This window comes from Protopterus annectens, chromosome 6.part0 (genome assembly GCF_019279795.1).
Source record: "Protopterus annectens isolate FY-2018-M chromosome 6.part0, PAN1.0, whole genome shotgun sequence".
Lineage (NCBI taxonomy): Eukaryota > Metazoa > Chordata > Ceratodontiformes > Protopteridae > Protopterus > Protopterus annectens.
The window spans coordinates 312,698,216-312,723,740 of record NC_056737.1 but is presented as its reverse complement, the minus strand read 5'-3'; the positions used below and the strand labels follow the sequence as shown (position 1 = coordinate 312,723,740).

Genomic DNA, 25,525 nt, shown 5'->3' with positions numbered 1-25,525 from the left:
CATCAGATACTGACCTCAATGATGCGGAGGGGTCCCCAAAATCATCCTCAGATGACGTCTCATTCTCAGATATCCTCGAGATCCTGAGACAGAGAGGCGATTGGCAGTCCAAAACCCCTTCCGCAGAGGAGTCAGTCTTTCTCAAGGCTTTTGGGGCCCAGCCCTCCGCCTCCTGGGTGTCTCCACCCTTCGATGAATTGCTAGATTTAGTTTCTCGAAGGGTGTGGGAACACCCTGACTCTGTGGAACCGGTGCCTGCCAGGCCTAACAAGTTCCTCTCAGCCCCTCCTCAAAAGGAATTTTTGACCAAAGGATTTGCAGTAGATGCGATGGTGGTGGCATCTGCCACTCAGCAGGGCGTGGCAGAGGCTTCAATGTCTATTCACCCTCCTAATAAGGATTCCAGGAGCATGGATAGGTACGGGAAGCGTACCCTTTCTTCAGCGGCCTTTCCCTGCGGTCGCTGAATTATCTTTGTCATTTTACCAGGCTCCAAAGGGACCTCCTCAAAGAGTTAGGTGAGTCTCTTATGGGTAATCTTCCTGAGGCATTAGCCCAAACTGTTGGCGCCCAGATGACTACCCTATCTTCGATAGTCAACTCGTCCATGAGGCTCATCTCATATGCGGCCGAAGGGGCGAGTAGAGCAGCGGGAACAGGCGTGGCTCTTAGAAGACACGCCTGGTTACGCTTGTGTCCATTTGCGGAGGCCTTTAAGTCTTCCTTCATCGACACCCCCTTTGATGGGTCCTCCCTGTTTGGACCCAAGGTGAAGGACACACTGACTCAATGCGAGCAGGAGGGCAAGACCTTGACTGCCGTGGGGGCCCGTTTCTCCGCTCCCTCTAGACCTTACCCCAAGGCCCAGAGAGGAGGGAAAATGTGGTTCAAAAAATCTCAAAGGTCTTTCCCTACTCCACCAAGTGATTCCCCCATCTAGAGGCAGGGGGGGGGAATTCAGGAAGACGCCGCCCCAGATGCGGCAGAGGCCCCCATAACTCTGGAGACTGCGATTCCTTTCGTGGTTCATCCTACGATCACCGTCCCTGAGACGTGGCCCGACTGTGCATCTCCGGAGCCAGTCGGGGGTCGCTTTGCGGAACACCCACAGGCTTGGGAATTTATCACCAAGGATCAGTGGGTGCTCCGAACCATAACCGGAGGCTATCTCATCCCTTTCATAAAGCCCCCTCTTCCTATCAGGAAGATCCTGGATGTGCCACCCAGTCAGCGGGATCAAGCAGCGGTCGAGGTCTCAAAGCTGCTAAGAAAATCCAGCCTGTCCCCGCCGACCAGATCAGATCAGGAACTTACTCAAGACTATTTTTGGTGCCAAAAAAGACAGGGGACTTAAGGCCCAATTTGGACCTCAAATCATTGAATCGCTTTGTAAAAAAAGCCAAATTCCGAATGGTCACCCTTCAGTCCATTCTCCTGTTATTGGAGAAGGATGTCTGGATGTGCTCCATAGATCTCAAGGACGCTTACTATCACATCCTGATAAGTCAAGAGTCCAGGAGTCACTTACGCTTCCACCTGGGAACCAGTCATTTCCAGTTCCGAGCACTACCCTTTGGTCTCACCACAGCCCCCAGGGTGTTCACCAAGTGCCTGGCAGTAGTGACAGCTCACTTGAGAAGTCTAGGATTCCAAGTGTTTCCCTATCTAGACGACTGGCTCCTTACTGCCACCACCAAGCATCTATTAGTTCGGCTTATGACCACAGTCAGTTTGGGTCATTCACTAGGAATCACGTTCAATTGGGGAAAATCTGTGCTGCAGCCGTCTCAGCGTATTACCTTTATAGGCACAGAGTTAGACACAAGAAGAATGCGGGCATTCTTGCCGGTAAAAAGGATTCAGGTCCTGCAGTCGCAGGTTCAAACTTTGTTACCCAGATCACGAGTTCAGGCCAGACTGATTCTGCAGTTATTGGGCACGATGGCCTCGATTATTCTTCTAGTCCCCTTAGCCAGGCTGCACATGCGGGTGCTGCAATGGCTACTGTCGGTTCAATGGTCCTTTCAGGATCTCCCCTTGATCCATTTGGTCCAGATTACGGAAAGTTGCCATCGGGACCTACGTTGGTGGCTGCTTCAGTCCAACCTGGACCAGGGGCGACCCTTTGCCCTTCAGCCTCCTGTCGCCACGGTGACCATGGATGCCTCCCAGATAGGGTGGGGGGGGGCATTATCTGGACAGGTCTGTCCAAGGTATGTGGCAGGCTCACGAAAAGCACTTGCATATCAATATCCTGGAAATGAGAGTGGTGCTACTGGTGTTACAAGCACTTCATCATGTTCTTCCCCGGGGTACTATTGCGATCCTATCTGACAACATGTCGGTAGTCTGGTACATAAACAAGCAAGGCGGAACCAAGGCCTACCCTCTTTGCCGAGAGGCCATGAGAGTGTGGCATTGGGCGATTTCTACCCAGCGTTTCCCAGTGGCAACGCACATTCCGGGGAAATCCAATTTGATTGCAGACAGGCTGAGCAGGACTCTCCTGTTGCCCCACTAGTGGTCCCTCAATGACAGGGTGGCTGCAAACATTTTCGCCAAGTGGGGCCTCCCTTGTTGCAACTTGTTCGCCAGCCCTCACAATGCGAAATGCAGGGAGTTCTTCACTCTGTCTCCCTCTCAGGGGCAGATTCCCAGGGACGCTCTAGCTCACAGTTGGCCCCCCGGTCTACTTTACGCCTTCCCTCCGGTTCCCCTCCTCCCGAAGGTGATACAGAAGGCGATTTATCTACGAAGCGACATGATTTTGATCGCTCCACACTGGCCTCGTCAGGTTTGGTTCCCCTTCCTTCTGAGGTATGCGGTGGAGGGCCCATGGTTTCTGGACCTGGTGCCCGACCTGTTAACTCATCAGTTGGGACAGTCTCATCCATCCCTCAGGTCCTTGAGGTTGGCCGCCTGGTTACTCCACTTCCAACCTTAGTCAGAGATAACTCTCTTTCTACAGACGTCATCCACATTTTGTCCTCTTCTCACAAACCTTCCACTATTAAACTGTATTCCAGCAAGTGGAAGAGGTTTGCTATTTGGGCCCAGCAACAAGGTATAGATCCCCTTACCGCCCCAGTACCTCAGATTTTAGAATTCCTGGCTTCTTTGTTTTATTTGGGCTCTTCAGTTTCCACAATTAAAGTCCAACTGGCGGCTATCTCTAATTTTCATGTCTCTTTTGAGCCTTCCTTAATGGCAAACAGGCTTTGCAAATCTTTCCTTAAAGGAGCGTGGCTCCTTCTGCCCCCAATAGCCCATCCTGTGCCCCCTTGGGATCTGAATATGGTTCTAGCTTCTTTAACTGCCTGTCCCTTTGAACCAGCAGCTACTTGTGATATAAAATTTCTATGTTGGAAAACCGCCTTTTTGGTGGCAATAACCTCTGCCAAGCGGGTCTCAGAGCTTCAGGCTCTCTGTTCTAACCCCCCTTATTTGATTTTTCACAAAGACAGAGTGTCTCTCAAGTTAAATCCCTCTTTCTTACCCAAGGTAGCATCCCCCTTATGCATTCAACAATCCTTGGAGCTCCCTGTGTTTTTTCCCAAATTCTCCAATAGCGGAGAATATATTTTCCATCAGTTGGATGTTCACAGACAACTGCGTTTTTATTTAAGTAGGACCAATCAGACACGAAAGTCAGATCAGCTGTTTGTGTCCTTTGCTGAAAATAGGTTGGGTCAACCGGTGGCTAAAACCACCATAGCCAAATGGATTAAAGATTGCATCTCCTTCATCTATTCACAGTCCGGCAAAGAGCTACCATTCCCAGTCAAGGCTCATTCTACCACGGCAATGGCTACTTCTGTAGCATTTCACTCCAAATTATTGATAGATGATATCTGTGCAGCTGCTACCTGGACTTCTCCGCACACCATTATTTCTCATTACAAGATAGATGTGGCTTCTCGAGGTAGAGCTTCCTTTGGTTCCACAGTTCTCAGGAGTGTTTTCCAATGAGCCACCTGGGATTTAGGCGCTAGGGATGCTGTCCCATCAGTTATGAATGTAGGCGAGATAGGATCCCATTATATCTTGTAGTTATGTACTTACCATAACTTCGGATGTATGGGATCCATCTCGCCTACATTCATACGTACCCGCCCTCCTTCCCCCTTCCTATTGGACTTAGAGGAAATGTTGCTACTTACTGAGTTTTTCTCTTGAAGGACTTTAGTTTGTTACAGTTGTTGGTATGTTTCTGTGCCTGGATGTAGGTATATAAAAGTGAACAAACAAGATCTGGGGAAGCAGGCGTGGTGCATTCTGGGATAAGGGGTAGCCCAGCCAATTAGAGACTTCGTTCTACTATATAGTGGCCGAGTCAGAGCCGAGGGATCGGCTCCGAACCCATCAGTTATGAATGTAGGCGAGATGGATCCCATACATCCGAAGTTATGGTAAGTACATAACTAAAAGTTAATTAACAACTTTGGTGGTATGTCTCCCTTCATTGTTCAGCTGCAGGGGTCATTTTTTGCACATTTACTTCAACTAATTACTTAACAGGAGCCTACTTTATTTTTTATAATCTGTAGCTTTCATAAGCATTTGGACAAAAATTGTTTTTTGCACAGCTTTTTAACTGTTTTATGGTAGAACAGATTATTAAAATGAAGAGAAAAGAAGCTCAGCAACAAGAAAACATTCCCCCCAGCTGACGATCAGCTGCCACGAAACCTCTTGGTTCCCCCTAGGTGTCCTTACCTCCTCTCCTGGTACTACTCCCTTAGTGAGTCTTTCTCAATTGAGTGGGGAGGGAGGTGGGACAGCTACATTACCTGGTAGTACCTGTAGGATGGGTCCATCATGGTGAGGATGGTAAGGGGAAGTAGACAGTAGTCTGTGTGAGACAGAGTAGCTGGAATATTTACACCATCATATATGCCGCTGAAACCATAGCTTTTTTTCCTGTTAAGCCCTACCCCCTCTGACATGCCGGACTGATATCATGGGAAGGGCTGTACAGCTGCACTGTGTGGGACACACTCCATTTACATGGTAAAGGGCCTTTTAAGCTGCCACAGTACATGCCTGAGCCAAAATGTATAACTTTAGCAGCACCACTAGAGCATTTGGTGAAATAATAGAGAGCTGGTGTCCTTCTCTTATTTCCAAATCTGGCATTGTAAGCTCAAGGGACCTAGGCTAATCGTGCACATATGACCTTCAATGAGTGACCTCCCAAACCTCCTGTAACAGAGGCATGTGGGATATATCCAAATGACCCTTATGAACATCAGGTGTTTCAGCTATATGGCGATTCTGATTGCCCATGACTTTTTCATTTGAAGTAGTTTTAATGAACATTTTCAGGCCAATAAAGCCAAACCCCACTAGCTATTGATATGCATATTTCAGCCTTGTTATAACCTCGTCAGCATAACATAAGGAGAGTGTTTGACTAAGCATAAGAAACACAGGGTTGTTATACCCAGCTGATGTCCATTGCCAGCCCGGCACCCAACCTTCCACAGAAGGCACACACACACACACACACGCACTCACACCTAGGGCCAATTTATAGTGTCCAATCCACCTACAGCATGTCTTTGGATGTGGGAGGAAACCGGAGCACCCGGAGGAAACCCACACGACTACAGGGAGGACATGTAGACTCCACACAGAAGGCACCCCAGCTGAGGATCGAACCAGAGAACCTCTTGCTGTGAGGCGATAACGCTAACCGCTGCACCACTGCGGCTGCCCCCCCCCCCCTTATGAGGTTATAGTGAGCATATATATGGATATATATTTCTACCTTTACTAAGAAGACCCTTCATAACTACACATATCTACCTTTATTTAGAAGACCCTTCATAAGTATGCTTTGCATATTTTTTCAGATTTTACGAGAAGCACATTACTAAAAACTTGATATTTTTCTATCAGTCAGCAGTGAGATTTGAACATATCACTTTGTACTGTTGTATATTGTGAAATAAAGGTTGTATTTAATATTAGGTTTCAGCTTCTAATCCTTTAATAAGATTTCTCAACTTACACCGCCTCCTGAACATGCAGGATATTTCATCTGAAAGTGTTGAAGTATCAGTGCATGCAGTTGTATTTCACTTTCATGGATAAGCACCAAAGTATAGTGGCCATACTCACTATTCCCCAGGATCGATATCTCGTAGACCAATATACACAATGTCTGCACTATTCAAACATGGCTTACTCCAGTCAAAGCCAGGGATCTCGGGCATCTGAAATCATAACAAAGACACAACTAAAATAAATTCAACCAAGATAACTGGTAGCAGTAAAGCCACCCCCCCCCCCCAAAAAAAAAAAAGTGCTACACACAAATACAGCCTAGCTAACCTACTTATTTTGTCTGCTGAACCACTGATCTGGTTTCTTTCCACTCTACAACCTCATTAACAATATATCCAATGCCAATATCATAAAGCATTTATCCCATAGATAGTATTTACCTCCCTCAACCTACGGTATACAGAAAACATCCAGAAGCCAGAAAACTGAAGAAACAAAAGGAAAAAAAATAGTTTCACCTTACCCTTATGATGCACAGACCTTTAGAGTCTTTGGTTCTTGGGCTTAGAGCTTTAGATTCTGACCTCTATTATTTAAGTATTTCTCAGTGCTAAACAACATATTTCCTCCCTTGAACTCCTTGGCAGGCATTAGCTGCTCACTCCCACCTGTAGTGCCCCCAGTTGGCTTCTACATTCCCTGGACTTTTCTAAATTAGGTTGTAATCAGTAGTTCATCCCTCCATGACAGAGCTGGTTACAGTAAGCAGGAGAGAATGCAGGGGCATAGCCCTCAGCAAGGGAGAGTGGAGGGCTTTACCTACCTTCAGCACAGAAAAAGAGATTGCCAAATTTTGTTTTGTTTTTTGGCTTGATGCATTGGCTTTTTGGACTTTGGGCAGTTGGTGGACTATGCTGAAGTCCAGCTTGTTCTAAGAAGCAACTGCCTGATTTGTATCCAACTTATTTAAAAAACTGACTCCTGTGCTTCCTTCCCTCTTCTATTCTTGCAAGGACTTCCACAGGACTTATGGGGCATATTCTTTTCAACATCTCTACATCTAAATACTGTCTCTCCTTTTTCTGGCACTGGAATCCTTTCCTCTATCTGAGGAATATATCCAGCAGTTTCTCCAGGACCAAAGAACACACATCTTTGTTCTAAGGCCGACTGATGTTTCCAGTTCTCTGCAGCCACTACCCCATCATACCCGACAGGTACAGAATGATTGTGTCATGAGGGACAAATCAAGATTGTTAGGAGGGTGGCCTAATGGTTAAGGCATTTGCCTTACAAACACAAGGTGCAGGGTTTGAGTCTCACAAGTGATCATTGGCTAGGATTAAAATGGCTCGCAAGGCCAGTTAGCCTAGTACTAATCTATGAATCTAACTAAAATGAATGAGGCTTGAATTTAACATAGTCTAACCAAAATAATGCCATTATGTCCTCTGACAAGGGGCAACATTTGCTTTAGAAGGGGCTTATGTTTCTTTCAAACATGTATAGGCTACAAAAGGAGGCAGTTCTCATATTGTGATTTTAACCCCCCCCCCCCCACCACACATAATCTTAATGACATTAAATACATCTTTACTAACCTTATCTTGAAGTTCCCGTAGCAGAAAAGACACAGGCTGACCATGGAGGTTTCCAGATGGAGAGGTAAGAGGAGTGTTGATATCTGCATGTGCATCTACCCAGATCACACAAATGTCAGGGCACTGATGAGCATGTCCTTGGATTGAACCAACTGCCAGACTAAGCAATACAGAGACAACACAAAAAAGAGCCATTACGTTTGTATACTGTGCATTTTTTTTCATTCAAAATGAAAACTGACTTGTTTAAATATGTTAACTCTTAATGTCTGTGGGCAAATCTACTCATATATTCATTCCCCATACACCTCCAGTATAAAGGAGAGTCAGGATAATTTGTCTTGCTGCTTTATCTTATTAACATTTTGCAATCCCACTCCACCCATGCCCCCTGTGGTCTCTTCAGTCTGACCATAACTGCATGCAAGAGTGTTTTATCTATTATTTGTAATCAAGCCATGCTGCTGGTCTCTTCTAACCCTAATGGTTCTTGCCTCCTTGATTCTCAGTTGGCATGAGTTAGCTCTCAGTGGGGGTTCTGTCTCTTTAGGAGAGGAAAGTCTTTTGGCTGTTGGACTTGGTCACTGCATGACTGAGGGAAATTCCAGAAAAGAGAGGGAGAGGTTATGTTACACACGGGGCTTAGAGATTTTGTTTCCTGTGTGCTGACATAATGGTCCCCAGGAGGCAGGTATGAGATGACATGAGTTTGCCCCCCACATTCTCATGCATGCACTTTACAGCAGCTACCTGTACCTTGTTTCAGCTCTATTTCATATCTCAGCGGTCACCACCGGAGGGCAGTATAGCACTAACATGTCCATAGCTCTTTCCTGTGATAGGGAAGCTGCTCGTGCCTATCCTTTTCATACAACCCAATAGCTGCAGCAGAGTGCTAGATAAACCCAGTAGCTCAGGGGAAGAACATTATCTGTGCTGCCAGGATTTATATCTACCAACAAGACTTAAATATCCGCACTACTCTCCTTCACCATGACCACCCTCTTAGTATAGATTAACTTGTCAGTTATCTACATTCTTTGCAAACATGACCAACTTTACTCTTAATACAATACCCCTCAACTTTAACTATTATCTATAAGGTCTCAAACGTTGTACTTCAATTGATCAAAACATATCCAATGATCACGTAACCTAAAAATGGCTTCTAGACTGAAAGCATAAAGGAACTGAATGTGTGTGTGTGTTTTTTTTATGTTTCATTACAAAACAAAGTATTCACCCCACATGCTGTGTGACCTAGAAGTGAAAACATTAAAGTTGGAGTCACATGGTAATGCAGGAGGGCTTGAGTAAAAACAGGTAGTGCATTTAACTTGATACTACTCTATCTGTAGATACAGTACATTTATACAGATATGCAAGCATTTATTATACACTGTCTAAATTTAATTTATTACCTAGATAAGATAAGTTGGTGCAACGGTTAGCATTGTCGCCTCACAGCAAGAGGTTCTCTGGTTCGATTCTCGACTGCAGCTCCTTCTGTATGGAGTCTGCATGTCCTCCCTACATGCAGGTAGGTGCGAGTGTGTGTGCCTTCTCTGAATGTTGGGCGCCGGGCTGATAACTCAACACCGTAAAAATCCACTGCCAATCATAAGTGGACTGGTGATCCACTGTGGCGACCCCTAACCGGGGAAAGCCAAAAGACTTAAGACTAAATAACATAACAGGTCCCTCTCAAGATCTTTTCAGCTATGATTCAGAACACTAGCGCAGAGATAACTATAAGATATTCATGTACAATTTACAGTAGCCAAATGGCCAGCAGGTTTTGGGCGAGGTGAGAAATATATGGAGAAATACATGTGAATTCTTTCCACTGTAGCAATGACTAGATAAGATAACAGGTCCCTCTCAAGATCTTTTCAGCTATGATTCAGAACACTAGCGCAGAGATAACTATAAGATATTCATGTACAATTTAGAGTAGCCAAATGGCCAGCAGGTTTTGGGCGAGGTGAGAAAGATATGGAGAAATACATGTGAATTCTTTCCACTGTAGCAATGACACTGAACAGACATCAGATAAACCCATTAGTTGCTGAAATGTACATTCTAAGAGATGATAACTTATAAGTCATGTCCTTGATTTAGTGATTATTTATCCTTTTTGACTGGGTTAGTCCCACTGGGCTAGTAGCCTCTTTTCAGGGTAGACCCAAGGTGGTATTTATACTACTAGGGGAAATTTGGCCAGAGCACTGAGGACCTTCCCCTACTCTTTTAGATAGGTGCTGTGGGATCTTTTACATCCACCTGAGCTACAACCAATTCAAGCAGATTGGGCCTCAGTTTTAACATCTCATTCAAAGGACGGCACACTCTGGAGTGCAGCACCCCCTTATGCTGCACTGCAGTATCGGCAATTGATCTGCTTGGAGTTGGAATAGAACCCACAGCCTTTTGCACTAAAGGTAAAGGTGCACTAAAGGTGACTGTGCTGCCTGTTGTGCCATTGACTACTTGCATAATTAATAGTACACAAGTTGCCTACAATGTATCCAGCTGCTATTAGATTTAATATTATTTACTTTGCACCTGACAACTGCTTGGCTTGTAGTGACTAGCCAGGTTTCAATAAGAGTCTCCCCAGTCAGTAGGCCCACTGATAGCAAATAGAGTACCTGGACAAAAAATTTGAAATAAATGTTAAATATTAAGACAGAAAGAGGCTGATCTGATAGAATATAGTTCATCCAAGCTGACTTACAATGTTTCATTTGTCTCTGTCTGTTAAGCACTTATGTTTTTCTGCATTCTGCCAAGAAGTTATTAAACTTCTGTAAACTAGGAACGGAGTCGTCATAGAAGCAAGTTCCATAAAGTGCTATAATCTAATTTATACCTTCTGCAAAATCAAAGGCTCTTTTGAAAAGTAGTGAAACGGAGGGAAAAAGTCAGGAAAGAGTTTAAAAGGGCACTGTTGAACAAATAAGGCTAAAAAAAAAAATTGGTTCAACAGTAATAGCCAAGTTATGTGTTTGAAACATGGAAGTCAAGAAATTCAGCTTGAGAAGGGAGTGCTGTGAAACTTGAGAGATGAACCCTGACGCACTGTATTGATCTAGTTATGATGGGAGAGACCCAATCATAAGTCTTTGTAAAACACAGGGCTGTATCTCCATGTATGAGGCAGAAAATGGGAAAGAAGTTGAACTGTAACTTTGAAAACTAAAATAAGCAAGCTGGACAGAAATTAAACATAGTGCGAGACAAAATCAAAATATAATAGAAAAATGTTTTATAGATATGCATAATATGGTAGGAGTAAAGACATACACATTGATAAATTGGTAAACTGTGTATAGATTGTAACATTTATTCTGGCACACAGCAGAGCATAGATATATTTACAAAATCTTATGCAAAGCAGTTTGGTTTCACAAAGGGGGTTATAAACTGTCCTAGTAACATCCACGTACTTTAATGAAAAATAACTATGCAAACTGGACCCAAACAAAGCACAGGGAGACGATGGAATTAGTAATAATAGCTCGAGAACATTTCAGCATGAAATTAAGGTTTGTTTTTTTAGATCATTTAAATATGGGGAGATTCCTCAAGACTGGCGACAGTACTTGTTAAACTTGTCTTTACGGGACCCAGTGTCATACAGACGCATAAGTTTACTTCCATGTTGTGGAAAAATAATGGAGACTGTTATTTTGACAAATTATTGTCAGAACTGGAAATGCTGAACTTGCAACCATACATCAGCATTCATATATTGAAAAAAGATCTATAACCACCAGTAACATGATGTCCTGTAACAATTTTATAACAGCTATAAATGAAAAATTGTGCTGTGATGTAATTTAGACAACTTCAGCATTTGACAGGGTCATACACAAAATATTGATATATAAAGATATACTCTTGATAATATGGAAAGCTGCATGGCTCACAAATAGGACATGCAAATATCATACAGAAATTGTATAGCTGAAATTCTAGGTTACAGTCAGGGTGCTCCATAGGGCTCTGTCTGGGCTCATATTTGTTTAGATTAGAGCTATCTTTTTCATCTGAGATGTTCTACAGTCTTTATGCAGATGACTTGAAAATGGGTAAACTGATTACATGTGTTATAAATATAGCATGTCTGCAAAAGAACTTGACTAAATTGACCATTTGGACAAAGGGAAAAATATGCTGATGAAAAACTAAGCATATGGGATTTAGGAGACATAGACTGAAAGGTGAATACAGCACACAGTGATTGAAATTTTAGTTTTATTTAAAGACCTAGGTATATGGGCAGATGTTATTTTTCACATCAACCAGTTGTTTAATGATAGTTATAGAACTAGAGGTTGTATAAAAATTCTAGGAAATCAGAAGTTATGAAATCATTGTTTGTTAGTCACATTAGACCCAAACATGAATATGGAACGACAATATGGAAACCTTATAAGAAAACAAGCATGAGTAAATCAGAAAGAGTACAGCAGAAATAATCCAAGGGCATCCATGGATGTGAACATTTTAGTTATTATGGAAGGCTATCAAACCCAAGACTACAGGATGAAACTAATTACCATCTTATAATTAACCCATGCAGCTGTTCTGCCATCCATGATATTCGAATACCATGTCGAGCAAAGAGTATAAAACTGGCATGTGTTCCACATGGCTTTGTAAATAAAAATGTACAACACTGACCATGTCACTTTCTTGTATTAGAATCTGGATCCTTTAATGACTGACCACCCTATCCAGGGTCAAGATTCTAATACAAGAAATTGCCATGGTCAATGTTATGACCAAGATCAAGGTACTTGACCGAGCTGGTGCTTCCACAGCTCATGAAGAGAGGTAGCTGTTAGGTGGGTAATACACGAATAAGCAAATGTATGGCACCTGTGAAGTAGTGCCACAAAGCTTATTCATATATTATCCACCTAATAGCTACCTCTCTTCATGAGCTGTGGAAGCACCAGCACGGTCAAGTACCTTGATCTTGGTCACACATTACATCAATAGAGACTAAGAGAATCAAACCCAAGACTACAGGATGAAACTAATTACCATCTTATAAATAACCCATGCTGCTGTTCTGCCATCCATACTATTCAAATACCATTTACAGCAAAGAATATAAAAATGGCATGTGTTCCACAAGGCTTTGTAAATAAAAATGCACAACACTGACCATGGCACTTTCTTGTATTAGAATATGGACCCTGGATAGGGTGGTCAGTCAATAATGTGTGACATGCAAGGGATATTGTTAAGCTTTGCTTTGTTCATGACATCTGTGAACTTACCTGTGATCTCCTCCTAGAGTCACGCATGTGTGGCCAGCAGCAATCGCTTGGCTAACTGCTTTAGCTAACTTCTGGTTGGCCAAGCCAACTGAGCGGGGAAATCTGATGTAATTGTTGTAGCATTCATCATCTGCAATATGTGGTAACTTCAGGTCACCACAGTCATGCACACCACATCCTAGAAAGAAACAAACATTATTAAGCAGCTGTATTTTCAGTACTAAGACAACAAAGAGGTAAATTGCTCTAATTAAACCCCTCCCAAACCAACACAAAAGACAACTCTCACTTCTGTCCAATATCCATCCTCCCAACTCTGAGCAAATTTCTAGAAAAGATGGTCTACAACCCACACTCCCTCTCTATATCCAGCAGTACCATATGCTCTCCTCCAAATACCATGGATTCTGGCCTGAAGGACTACGACAGCACTTTGGTCCCTAACTGATGACATCCTGCTAAACTCTGATAGTGGCCCCTTATATGTGCCCTATTTATAGACCTGACAAAGGCATAAGACTTCAGTGGCCACTATTTTCTCCAAAACAAATTAATTTGAAGTTGGTATCAGTCCAACCGTAGTACAGGATATGTACGAGGGTAGTGTGACAGTGGTGAGGTCTGCGGTTGGAGTGATGGATGCATTTAAGGTGAGGTGGGATTACATCAAGGATCAGCTCTGAGCCCTTTCTTATTTGCAATGGTGATGGACAGGTTGACAGACGAGATCAGACAGGAGTCCCCGTGGACTATGATGTTTGCAGATGACATTGTGATCTGTAGTGAGAGTAGGGAACAGGTGGAGGAGACCCTGGACAGCTGGAGATATGCTCTAGAGAGAAGAGGAATGAAGGTCAGCAGGACTAAGACAGAATATATGTGTGAGAATGAGAGGGAGGATAGAGGAATGGTGAGGATGCAAGGAGTAGAGGTGGCGAAGGTGGATAAGTTTAACTACTTGGGATCAATAGTTCAGAGTAATGGTGAGTGTGGAAGAGAGGTGAAGAAGAGAGTACAGGCAGGATGGAGTGGGTGGAGAAGATTGTCAGGAGTGATTTGTGACAGACAAGTACCAGTAAGAGTGAAAGGGAAGGTCTAAAAGAGGGTAGTGAAACCAGCTATGTTATATGGGTTGGAGACAGTGGCATTGACAAAAAGTCAGGAGTTAGAGTTGGATGTGGCAAAGTTAAAGATGTTAAGATTTGCACTGGGTGTGACGAGGATGGACAGGATTAGGAATAAGTATGTTAGTGGGTCAGCCCAGGTTGGAAGGTTTGGAGACAAAGCCAGAGAGGCAAGATTATGTTGGTTTGGACATGTAATAAATCCACGTACGAAAGCACAGTAAAAAAGAAAACCAGCCAGCAAAATATCTTTAATCTGTCCCCCATCAGAACTCATGTCTAATGAGCATAAAATGTTATTGTCTATGTTGTTACTTTGCTTTAACAGAGTTAGAAACTCTGCCCCTTATCAAACAAAAATTTGACATTAAATTATATTGTCGTTTCATAGATGATTTATTTTTTTATTATTGAGGGTGATTTCACCACAATTGATTTTTTGATATCAGAGATCAATTCATCTTCTGATTATTTAAAGTTCACTAAAGGAAGTTTTGGAACACAGATCAATTTTTTGGATGTTTTCTTATATTGGGATACAGCTGAACTAAGGTTTCATAGTAAGATCTTTCGCAAAGAGACTTTCACCAATGGATATTTACATCTTCTCAGCAATCACCCTAAGCATATTGTCAATAATATCCCTAGAGGTCAATTCATCAGGGCAAGTCGGATGACTAGTAAGCTTAGCGACTTACTTAATGAATTTGGCACTATAGTCTCCCTATTTAGTAACAGGGGCTATCATGTTAATGATTTGAACCGTATTAAAGATGAGATTCTGACCAAACGCTCTGTCTTTTAGACCTTTATTGGATTATCCATTATCGTTTGTCTTGACTGACGACAGGTTAAAGCAAAGTAACAACATAGACAATAACATTTTATGCTCATTAGACATGAGTTCTGATGGGGGACAGATTAAAGATATTTTGCTGGCTGGTTTTCTTTTTTACTGTGCTTTCGTACGTGGATTTATTATTAGTGGTTTTTTGGTGCTATTTGAATTTTCTGGTTTGGACATGTGCTGAGGAGGAATGCTGAGTATATTGGGAAAAGGATGCTAAGGATGAAGCTACCAGGTAACCGGAAAAGAGGAAGGCCTAAGATAAGGTTTATGGATATGGTGAGAGAGGACATGCAGGTGGTTGGTGTGACAGAGCAAGACGCAGAGGATAGGAAGAAATGGAAACAGATGATCCATTGTGGCGACCCCTAACAGGAACAGCCGAAAGATGATGATCAGTCCAGCCACTGCCCCCTGATTTAAAAACTTCCTCACTGACAGAACCTTCAAATTTAAAATAGGATCCTCCCAATCAATCAGAATATGCACCTATTACTAGAGGTGTACCACAAGGATCCATTCTTGCTCCCTCCATTTCTCCAAATTCACTAACAAACTTCCTTGTGACCTCCCCCAACTTCCACTTATTGTCTATGCTGATGACATGGTCATTTACTGATCAAGTCACTCTTACCCCAGCATTCAATGTCAACTCCAGCTGGACCTATATAAGCTCCACTAATAGCTCACAAACCATAAACTACTTCTCAACCCCACAAAGGCCAAAACTATGCTTTTTGGGACTCCACAGAAAACTAACCAAGCAACTAACTCTAACTTTAGACAGTATATGTTTCTATCTTTCTGACTTATAGAACCATTCCATAGAGACAGTCTCACACCTTCAAATACCTAGGATTATGGCTTAATCAGTTAGTAAACATCCATTTCCAGATAGACAAAAGGAGAGCTAAAATAAACTCTCACCTCTTCTGGGCCAAAAATATCTCCCCTTTTCTATCCCAATCAACCAGGGCAGCCATTGGCAAAGGAGTTCTACTTTCTCAACTTGAATATGGGCATCCAAATTTTGCTCCTGCCTATAAGAAAAACATTGCCACACTCCAGACTATATCTAACAGCCTATACAGATTCATTAAATTGTATGCAGTATGCTGTCTTTTAGTCACAATGTTAGTCTGCCTGTAACTGATTGTTACATCTAAATCTTTAAGATGTTAAGAACGCATGTAATTGGAGCTTTTCTCCCCGGGCCTCCGCTGAAAATGGAAATGTATCCAGTCGGACTTTCCCGGTTAACAAATGTAAAATAAATAAATAAATAAATAAATTACAAAAATGCATCTCTGTAAGCATCACTGTATTACCCTAGAAAAAGGGCTACCCATAAAACAAAGTGCTAACCTACCTTTAGGATCCCAGCTCTACAAAGTACTTCAACTCCACACATTAATCCCTGCCTTGCAGCTAGACTTCCTGAAAAAAATATATACCCATAGCACTTGAGCCACTACTCACAAGCAATACCAACTCTCATTACCCCAGGACCAAACTCCACAGTACTGGACATGCTTTCCCCTCTCAGGCACCTACTTTTTGGCAAGCTTTCCCCATTGTCATAAAGAAAATAAACATTCCAAATTCAGAATGCAACTCAAAAAGCACTTCTTTCAAGCCAAATGCTTCTGCTTCAACACAGGACATAGCACCTAACCTACAAGTCTCTCTTCCTCTGTCAAGATTTACTGAAGATTGAACAATTTTAGAAACCAATGCCGCAGTGGTGCAGCGGTTAGTATTGTCGTCTCACAACAAGAGGTTCTCCCGTTCGAGTCTCGGCTGGAGTGCCTTCTGTGTGGAGTCTGCATGTCCTCCCTGTGGTCGAGTGACGTCTAAAGACATGCAGGTAGGTGCGTGCGTGAATGGGTGTGCCTTCTTTGAAGGTTGGGCATCGGGCTGGCAACTTGGCACCGTAAAAATCCACTGCCAATCATTAGCGGACTGGAGTTCCACTGTGCCGAAAGACAATTATGAACAACTTTAGAAACTAATATATATATATATTGTACTTCACACTCTCTTTTTGTTTGTGAAATGTTTTTTTTTTTATTTCACTCAGGCTGAGCCTGAAATTGGTCAATATTGATCAATACACTACCCAGTAAAAAATATGGAAGCAATAATGCCCAATAGTGTGTGCGTTCATATTTAATTAATGTCCATTCAGGGGCGTTATGAGACCCAAAGCTGCAGGCATCAGGACTCTACACCCCTGAAAGGGTGTTAATTACACATTATACAATGACCCCCCCATTAATATTCCAAAACGTGCATGCTGATTGGTCAGCGTGCACGTTGTAAAATCAGAGTTATAGTAATGGAAAAAGGTCTGGTCGCCCGGACTTTTTCCATTAGTATAACTTTTTTTTTTACAGCAACGGAGAACGCAAGATCTCCATTGCTTTTTACAACCTGTCTCGCTATGTTAAACAAGTTTAACATAGCGAGACAGCTTTAAAAAAAGCAACGGAGCATCTCCGTTGCTTTTTTTAAAGCTATCTCGCTATGTTAAACCCATTTAACATAGCAAGACACTTTAAAAAGCAACGGAGATCTTGCTTTCTCAGTTGCTTTTTTCAAAACTGTCTCGCTATGTTAAATGGGTTTAACATAGCGAGACAACTTTAAAAAAGCAACGGAGATTCTCCGTTGCTTTTTTTAAAGCTGTCTCGCTAGGTTAAACTCGTTTAACCTAGCGAGACAGGTTGTAAAAAGCAATGAAGATCTTGCTTTCTCCGTTGCTTTTGCCCACAGCTTTGATGCACTGCGTAAGTATACGCATGCGCAGTACATCAGAACTGCTGCAGAATACCAGACAGTTGCGGAAGGGCAGCAAGGAGGCATTATACAATGCCATTATTTAAGAAAATTAATTTTTTTTTTTCTTAAATAATGTCATTGTATAATAGCAATAACCCACTTCTGGGTGTGGGTAATGTTGGATTTACCCACGGTCGTCTTTACTTGGGCTTCGCCCTCGTGACCAAACCACACCAACCGTGGGTAAATCCAGCATTACCCACACCCAGGCGTGGGTTATTGCTATATTAAACACACACCCTGTCAGGGATTATTGGTTTTAAAGAATGGGCTCTCTGTAAAATTGTTGTGTTTTACTTATTTATTTTTTAAATATATTTTTGATGTAAAATAGCTCCTCCACCTAATGTTTCAAACTTGTTGTAGTATATGTTAATGGTGTTGCAGGAAGCATTTTACATCCAAAATATAACACTTTAAAACAATAACCAGGTATTTACTTTTTGGTCCCTTACTCCTAAATCTTTTGGTTCGTTGACAATCATTGGAGATTGAAGTTACTAAATAATGACATACATTTGAATTTGAGTTTCAGACTTTTATTATTTCCTTCAGAAAATTCATGCTACCATAAATGCTTTACTTAAGTCACTTTGTAATTTTATAACAGCAATAAATAAAATAAATAAATAAATAAATAAATAAAATCCATTTCTATTTTAGAGCCTTTGTTCCACTTTTATTTTAGGTTTTATCCAGATTTAAGCTGAAAGGTCCACAGGTATGCAAACCCCTTTACTGCTACCAGTAGTCATCTCACTCATTTGCTCTGTCTCACACACACACACACACACACACACACACACACACACACACACACACACACACACCTCTGCTTCAGAAAATGCATGCTAACTGAAACCCCATTGTTCTAGCAACTTTCTAAGTTTATGAGCAATATTTAAAATCCGTCCCTATTTTTGGTCCTTTGTTCCCCCATTATTTGAATCTCTGTCCAGATTTCTTGTGCTAAGAGGTTGAGAAGTATGGAAATCTCTTAACTGATACTGCCAGGGGCAAGCTTGATCGCTGTCACACTCACTCACTCACTCACTCACTCACTCACTCACTCACTCACTCACTCACTCACTCACTCACTCTTAGCAAGCGTAAAATAATGGTGGCCATTCGTTTTTTCCTGTTTGCGCTCCATGGCAGCTTGACATGCTGCTGTGAAGTGTCAGACTTATTTTTCAGCGGGGATTACTTGTACATTAATACCCTGCTGGAGAACTACTTTCTCCATTCAGGGTGCTGATGTACACTTCGTCCGTTCTCTAAAAATAAATAAAAATGGTTAAGCATTTCTGTTACAGGAATTAGAAGTTAGCATACTGCCAGAGAACAGTACTCCACTTAAGAATAGGGACTTGTTAATATAATTGCTGAGAACATATTTTGGCTTCAGCATAAGAACATATTCTCATATTTATTATTTTGTGAACCAAAACAATTTGTAGCATAGCAATATGAAAAGAGAATATTTTTTTTTATTCCTCTTGTGCCCTTCATGATACCAGGCTGACACCCTGGTACTTGCCTATGCTGGTCTACCAGCTGTCTCCCCCTTCCCAGACTTTCAATAAATAATAAAATGTTGTTGGGGCTGGTTGTGGAGCTAGGCATCCGGGGGCTTGGCAAGTTTGTGTTTTGATCCTGCGGGGGGGGGGGGGTTACTTTGACCTACCCATCTCCCCCTTCCTTGCAAACCTAATGATATGCCGGGGGTGTGTGCAATGGAGATGTGCACCATATTGCCCCACCTCCTCAGCAGATCAGCCATGTCTCCACCCTGTTCCCCTTTAAGACATGCCTCCCATTGTGCCATCCCCAGTCTCCACCAGTGATCAACACAACAGACACCCATACACCCACCACCCATCCCAAGATGGCAACTCCCATCCCTCCCTGCCACTTCTGTCAGTTGCCAAAGCCGCTAATGGAACACCTGTCATCTAGTTCATAGTCAGGTCTTCATCCCTCAAAGAAAAACAGAATGAAATTTCTGAAAAATGGCAACATTTGCTTTTACATAAAAACTCAAGTTCCACGAATATAGGTAATACTGACATATGGGAGAGCCTGCCCTATTAAAGTATACAAAAACAAAACAAAAACTAACCGAGAGATATGCTAAAGGCTGAAAAGCTGGGAAAAGTCTACTACTGACTCAGATTATGATGAACATTTGTCTGATGTGTGTTTAGTTATGCAAGACAGAAGTGCATCATACATGAAAATGTCTCCCATACAAAATTTTCTGAAAATGGCAGATCTCTGTGCTCCAACAAGGTTAAGGCACGAATAGTTAATACAGGAGGGAGGTACAGTCTTAGTTAGTTCAGCTGGTGGCAGCTTTGGGTTAAACACTAAAGATGTTTAATACATTATTGCCATTTATTACCTGAAATATTTATGTAACTGCATTATGTAAAATGGCAGATATCAATAGTTAGACAAGAAAGTACACAAAAGTTTATAACGGCCTCAGCAGGAGCAAAGTGAGGACATCAGATATACACTGGGCCTGTCTGCCTCCCAACAGATAGAATGCTTCCTTCTCTTGGAAACCTCCTCCTAACAATTTACAATCTTACTGCAAGATGTACATCTACAGATAACTTACATGGTCATTCTATTTTTTTTTTTCTTTCCACAATTCTACTGGATAAATTAGCCAAAATAAATAAATAAATAAATAAATAAATAAATAAAATAAGGTTTTCCAACATCAAGCACACACAGATATGGCAGAAAAATAGTTCAAACCTTACTCTTTATTCATAATATTAAAAAATTGGTACCGCAGCATCATAGAGGTGCCAGTTCTTTTCAATGTTCTGAATAAACAGGACATTTTTAACTATTTTTGGACAAATTTGTATGTCCTTGAGAAACGTCTTTCATTGAAGATATTTTGATATAGTTATTTTGATATAGTGACCATGGTTTTGTTTCTTTTTAACTGGGAAAGTCCGACTTGGAACAAAGCCAGTTTTCAGCAGAGGCTCAGGGAGAAACACTCCAGATGCATGTCTTTGTAATGTGGGAGGAAATCAGAACACACCCACACAAACTCAGGGAGGACATGCAAGACTCCACACAGAAAACAACCCAGCTGAGAATCGAACAGGAGAACCTCTTGCTGCAAGGTGACAGCACTACCACTGCACCATCCTATTCTCTCTTATCCTTCTCCCTGACTTGTCTTTATCAGCCCAGCTTGGAGTTGCTGAATGTGTCTGCAGAGCCCCATAGGTTCTTTAAGCACCGTTATCTTTCACTAGTTATTCCAGTCACCCACTACTTCTATAGTGCCTACTGTAGCATTTCTCAATATTTAGATGCTTTCACTAGAAAATGCTTGATAGGCACATTTGCTCATTTGTCATGGCCATCCAGTGTTTCACAATAATTAAAAGGCGGACCACAAAGAATGAAAATGGAAGATGTTTTTTTTTTTAAAAATCTGATTCATGTCTGTGCAATACATCATTAAACATGGCTGCCTAATGCAACAACTCACTTAGGACTCATTCACCTCCATCTAACTTGGTTGGCCAAATCCAATCTAATCCTGAATCCAAGGAAGACAAAACTACTCCTTTTCACCCCTAAGTCCAATACTGATTGCAAAACAAATTTCAAAATCACCTCCACCAACAATACAATATGCAAGTCAAATTTCGTTATAAAAAAAAACAAACAAACAATAAAACAAAAAAGCATCAAAAGATGTCTCTTATATACAGTTAAACACTAGCCCAGCAAAAGTAGCAGAACAACCCTCACTTCTTCTTGTCTTCTTCCCACACTCTTACATGCCCCGCCAATTTTAAACAACCTCCAGTCCACACAGATGAGCAAACATGAGCAGTTCTCCAATAAAATAGCCAAATGCACACCCAATAAAGCTTACTTTTCTCATCACCACATTGGTCTTAAGCATATCATAAACAGGCTAGAGCTACCCCACTACCTCACTGTCTCTCATTTACAAGTGGCACACAGCATAGTGCCTCATCCTTAGAGGTGCTCTCCCCGTGGCTCTTTGCTAGAAAAATACAAGCCCAACCTGCAACTCTGCTTTAATGATAAATGCCTCCTCATGGTTCAAAATTCCAGCAACATAGCGGGAAATGCTCTATTTTCCAGCCATACCTCCAGGGCCCGGAACTCCATCCCACTCACTATTAAGACTCATTGAAACCCCACACATCTTCAAAACTAAACTAAAAGAACTGCTCCTTGACTCCTGGCTATGCCACAGTTAAACTTCTTGATATGATAAAAAAAATGTAGTTGGCACCCCACCCCCCAACTAGAGCCACATGCTGCTTTATTACACTCCATAATTTCTTTAAAATAATTGTACTTCTGGCTGTACTAAATTAAAGCTGTAAACTAGTAATACAACTAGACTTTCATTTCCATGCCCAACCCACTTCTGTTCAACACACACTTTAAACCTATCGACTGGCACTACCACCATAACAAGTGCTGTACTTAACATTCGGTGGAATCACCTCAGTACTGAATCTGTAGCATTGTTTAAACACTCCTACAGTGTACTGCTCCTAAAACACATGTATTCGGGAGCTTTTTTTGTATTACTATGTCTTACTGTGATGTAAAATGTATAACGTCTTATGTGTTACTGTTATGTACATATAATACATAATGACTTTTCGCATAAAATGTGGAAATCTGACATTACTAGAACCAGACTTCCATTTCCATGTATTGTTCTTTAACTTTATTTAATGTGTATGGAGCTTTTCTCCCCAGGCCTCCACTGAAAAGAGCCCTGTGCTCTGCTGGACTTTCCTGGTAAAAAAAAACAAAATACATAAATAATAGCAATCTCATCACCATGGTCACTGCAAAATTGCACCAGCAATTTTTCTGAAATTTCTGCAGTTTTCATCTTGCTCTCCATATAAAATTTGCATTTCTTTTACATAATTTATGTGATTACATTTTTGACAAAAATATTAAAACTATTTACACATTCAAATTCTCTAACAAAGCCTAGTAACAGATGAACAAAATGTTGTAGTGTACGGTAAGGAAACCAGGGCAAGTCATTTCTCAAGTGATTTATTCTATGCCTAGTTTTATCCTTCAGGCTTTGTTAGGGCTTATGCACACAAATTCTGTGTTAAAACAGCCAGTTACAGAATTTTTCAGTGGCAAAGAAAATTAACGAGCAGGAGAGAGAAGAGGTGAAAATCCTTCCATTCACACGAATGAGGCAGCAATTAGAAAGTTTTACTGTATGTGGCTGAATCCCCCTGCTTGTACAGAGTCCTAGATTTCATAGTTTCATAGATTAATACTAAGCTAACTGCCCTTGAGGGCCATTGTAAGCCTAGCCAGTTACCCCATGTGAGAATCAAACCCTGCACCTTGTGTCTGTAAGGTAAACACCTTAATCATGCCAACCTCCCACGATGTCCTAAGGCCATTTAGTCTTGTCACCATTTATGTCTTGCCAACAACTTCCCTAGGCCACTTCTCCTTTCTCCAGGAATATACTAGTCAATCCTGGAGTAAATTTGTGAATAGCAATCAAGTCATCTAGCATGTTCAGTGGGGAGTCGCACTACATAACATGCAAAGGGAGTTTATTCCAGAGGTTTGGGAAGTGCCGAGTTATAAACCTGTCCCTCCGCTGCGTTTTACTTATCTGTTGGTGGAGATTTAGGTCCTTGGTTCTAGTACTGAAGTAGCCATTGCACTTCCACAGATATAGGAGGTCCACCACGACTACGTTTCTTAAGGTGTAATATGCAAGAAAGAGACCTCATCTCAAAAGCCTATAACACACTAAAAATGGATAGGGCTTCCATCCTCTCTTGAACACTCTGGAACTTTAAGTCTATAATATTTTTGTTTATGAACCACTGGGGACTTTCTAATTGGTTGATATGTTTAGTGAGATGCTTCACAAAAGGGGCACTCCACTTAAAAATTCAATGCTGAGCATAGCGGAGCAATTACTAATAATTGCTCTGTTCAATGCTGAGTATGGGGGAATGATTACCTCTTTAAAACTTGAAGAGATTCCTTTTGCAATTAGATGGACTAAATGAAAGAATTTTCAGACAACTATTGTTACATGATGGTTAAAACAGAGGGCATTATCAACCCAAGTTCCTAGGTGCCTGACTACAATTTCACTTTGAAGTGGAGTACCATCTACATAGTATAATGAGGGGAGGGGCTCTGCAATTTTCCACTGGGTCCTGCTTACTACATTAGCATGTTAAATTTTGTGGCACAATGAACCATTAACCAATGGCATTCTTCTCCACGACCCCCTGCTGTGGTATAATGCAACATTTAATAAGAACATTCTTCTCCAAGACTCCCAGCTGAGACATTTTCTAATGGCATTCAAGACTCCTAGCTGTGATATCTTTGTGTTTCTTTTTCCTTGGAATTTATGCAGAATTCCACACCTCACATATTACTATATCCTATCCTGGCTATTCCACCTTTTTGTGCTGTCTGTTCAGACACCATTTTTTTCAAAGATGTAAGGTTTCATGCCTTTTTATTATATTCCTTATTAAAAGGAAATTTTTAACAGGAAAAATGCCCAGCCCTATCTTCCATCTTAACACACTACAACCCTAACAGGCCTCTTAGATCTGAAAATCAACCTCTCCTGCAAGTATACAAACCTAAATTCCCAGCTGGCAACATGCTGTATTCCTTTTCCATTGCCAAGCTTTGGAACTCTCTCCCATCAGCCATCAGAACCTCCAATAACATCTATTCCTTCAAAAAAATCTTTAAAGGTATACCTCTCTACCCTATGGCAACGTTAATGTCTTAATTCTCACCCACCCACAACCTGACTGTCTGCACTCTAAGTCTGCTCTCACTTTAATCTGTGCCTCTCCCTTTCTACTTTGATTCATTCATTTAGCTTTAGTCTCCATTTTTTCCTTCTGTCCATCTACACCCTCTATGCACTCTGTTGCCTACACTCTCTCAACACTTTAGGAATTCTGCTAATTTATTGCTTTTCTTCAGCCTAGAACCTGTACTGAATAACAACAGAATTACATACGACTTTTGTTACCTTACCTGCAAAAATCTGCATGTTATAATTTGCACATTTTGCAACTATTGTTTACGACTGCCTGATATACAAATACCGCTCCTCATCTTCCTATTGATTTCTACGGTATGTACTTTGTGTGCTTCTAATGTACTATGGTTACATTTTATGTACTGTCCTAATGTGGAGTTTACCCACATAAGTCTGAACATGTTTGTTGCACATTTTTCAACTATTGCATATTGCTGTCTATTGTGAAATTATTGCTCATCTTCTCACTGATTGTACTTTAATGTAATTAGTGTACTTTTTATGTACTGTGCTTATATTTTATAATGTGTACTATTGTGGAGCTTTTCTCCCCTGGCTCCACTGAAAATGGGTTCTCTCAGCCCAGTGGACCTTCACAGTAAACAAATGGCAATAAATAAAGTGTGTGTGTGTGTGTGTGTGTGTGTGTGTGTGTGTGTGTGTGTGTGTGTGTGTGTGTGTACAAGACAGAGAAAGAGACAGAGACAATATTTTAACGAGGGCATCCACTAAGACCTTAGGGACCTCCCAGCATTGATCCACGATGCTATTTATAATAAATATGGGAGATTTAGCCTTGATGCCAGAAACTTCCCGTAGTCTTTAATTAACTACAGATTTGAGGTAGTTAATATCCACCTGAACTACCATTAGAATAAGCAGATGGGACCTCATTTTTTGGCTTTCTCCAAAGGTCAGTACCCCTA

General features: G+C 41.5%; 1 protein-coding gene across 1 annotated transcript in view; it reads right to left on the bottom strand.

The window, feature by feature from the left end:
* ARG2 (arginase 2) overlaps positions 1-25,525 on the bottom strand; it is an 86,923-nt gene that overhangs the window by 36,069 nt on the left and 25,329 nt on the right. Inside the window, exons 3-5 of the mRNA XM_044074063.1 lie at positions 12,905-13,082; positions 7,611-7,770; positions 6,124-6,218 (exon numbers count right to left, since the gene is read on the bottom strand). Coding sequence (XP_043929998.1) covers positions 6,124-6,218; positions 7,611-7,770; positions 12,905-13,082 — 433 coding nt within the window. The remainder of the gene's footprint in view (positions 1-6,123; positions 6,219-7,610; positions 7,771-12,904; positions 13,083-25,525) is intronic.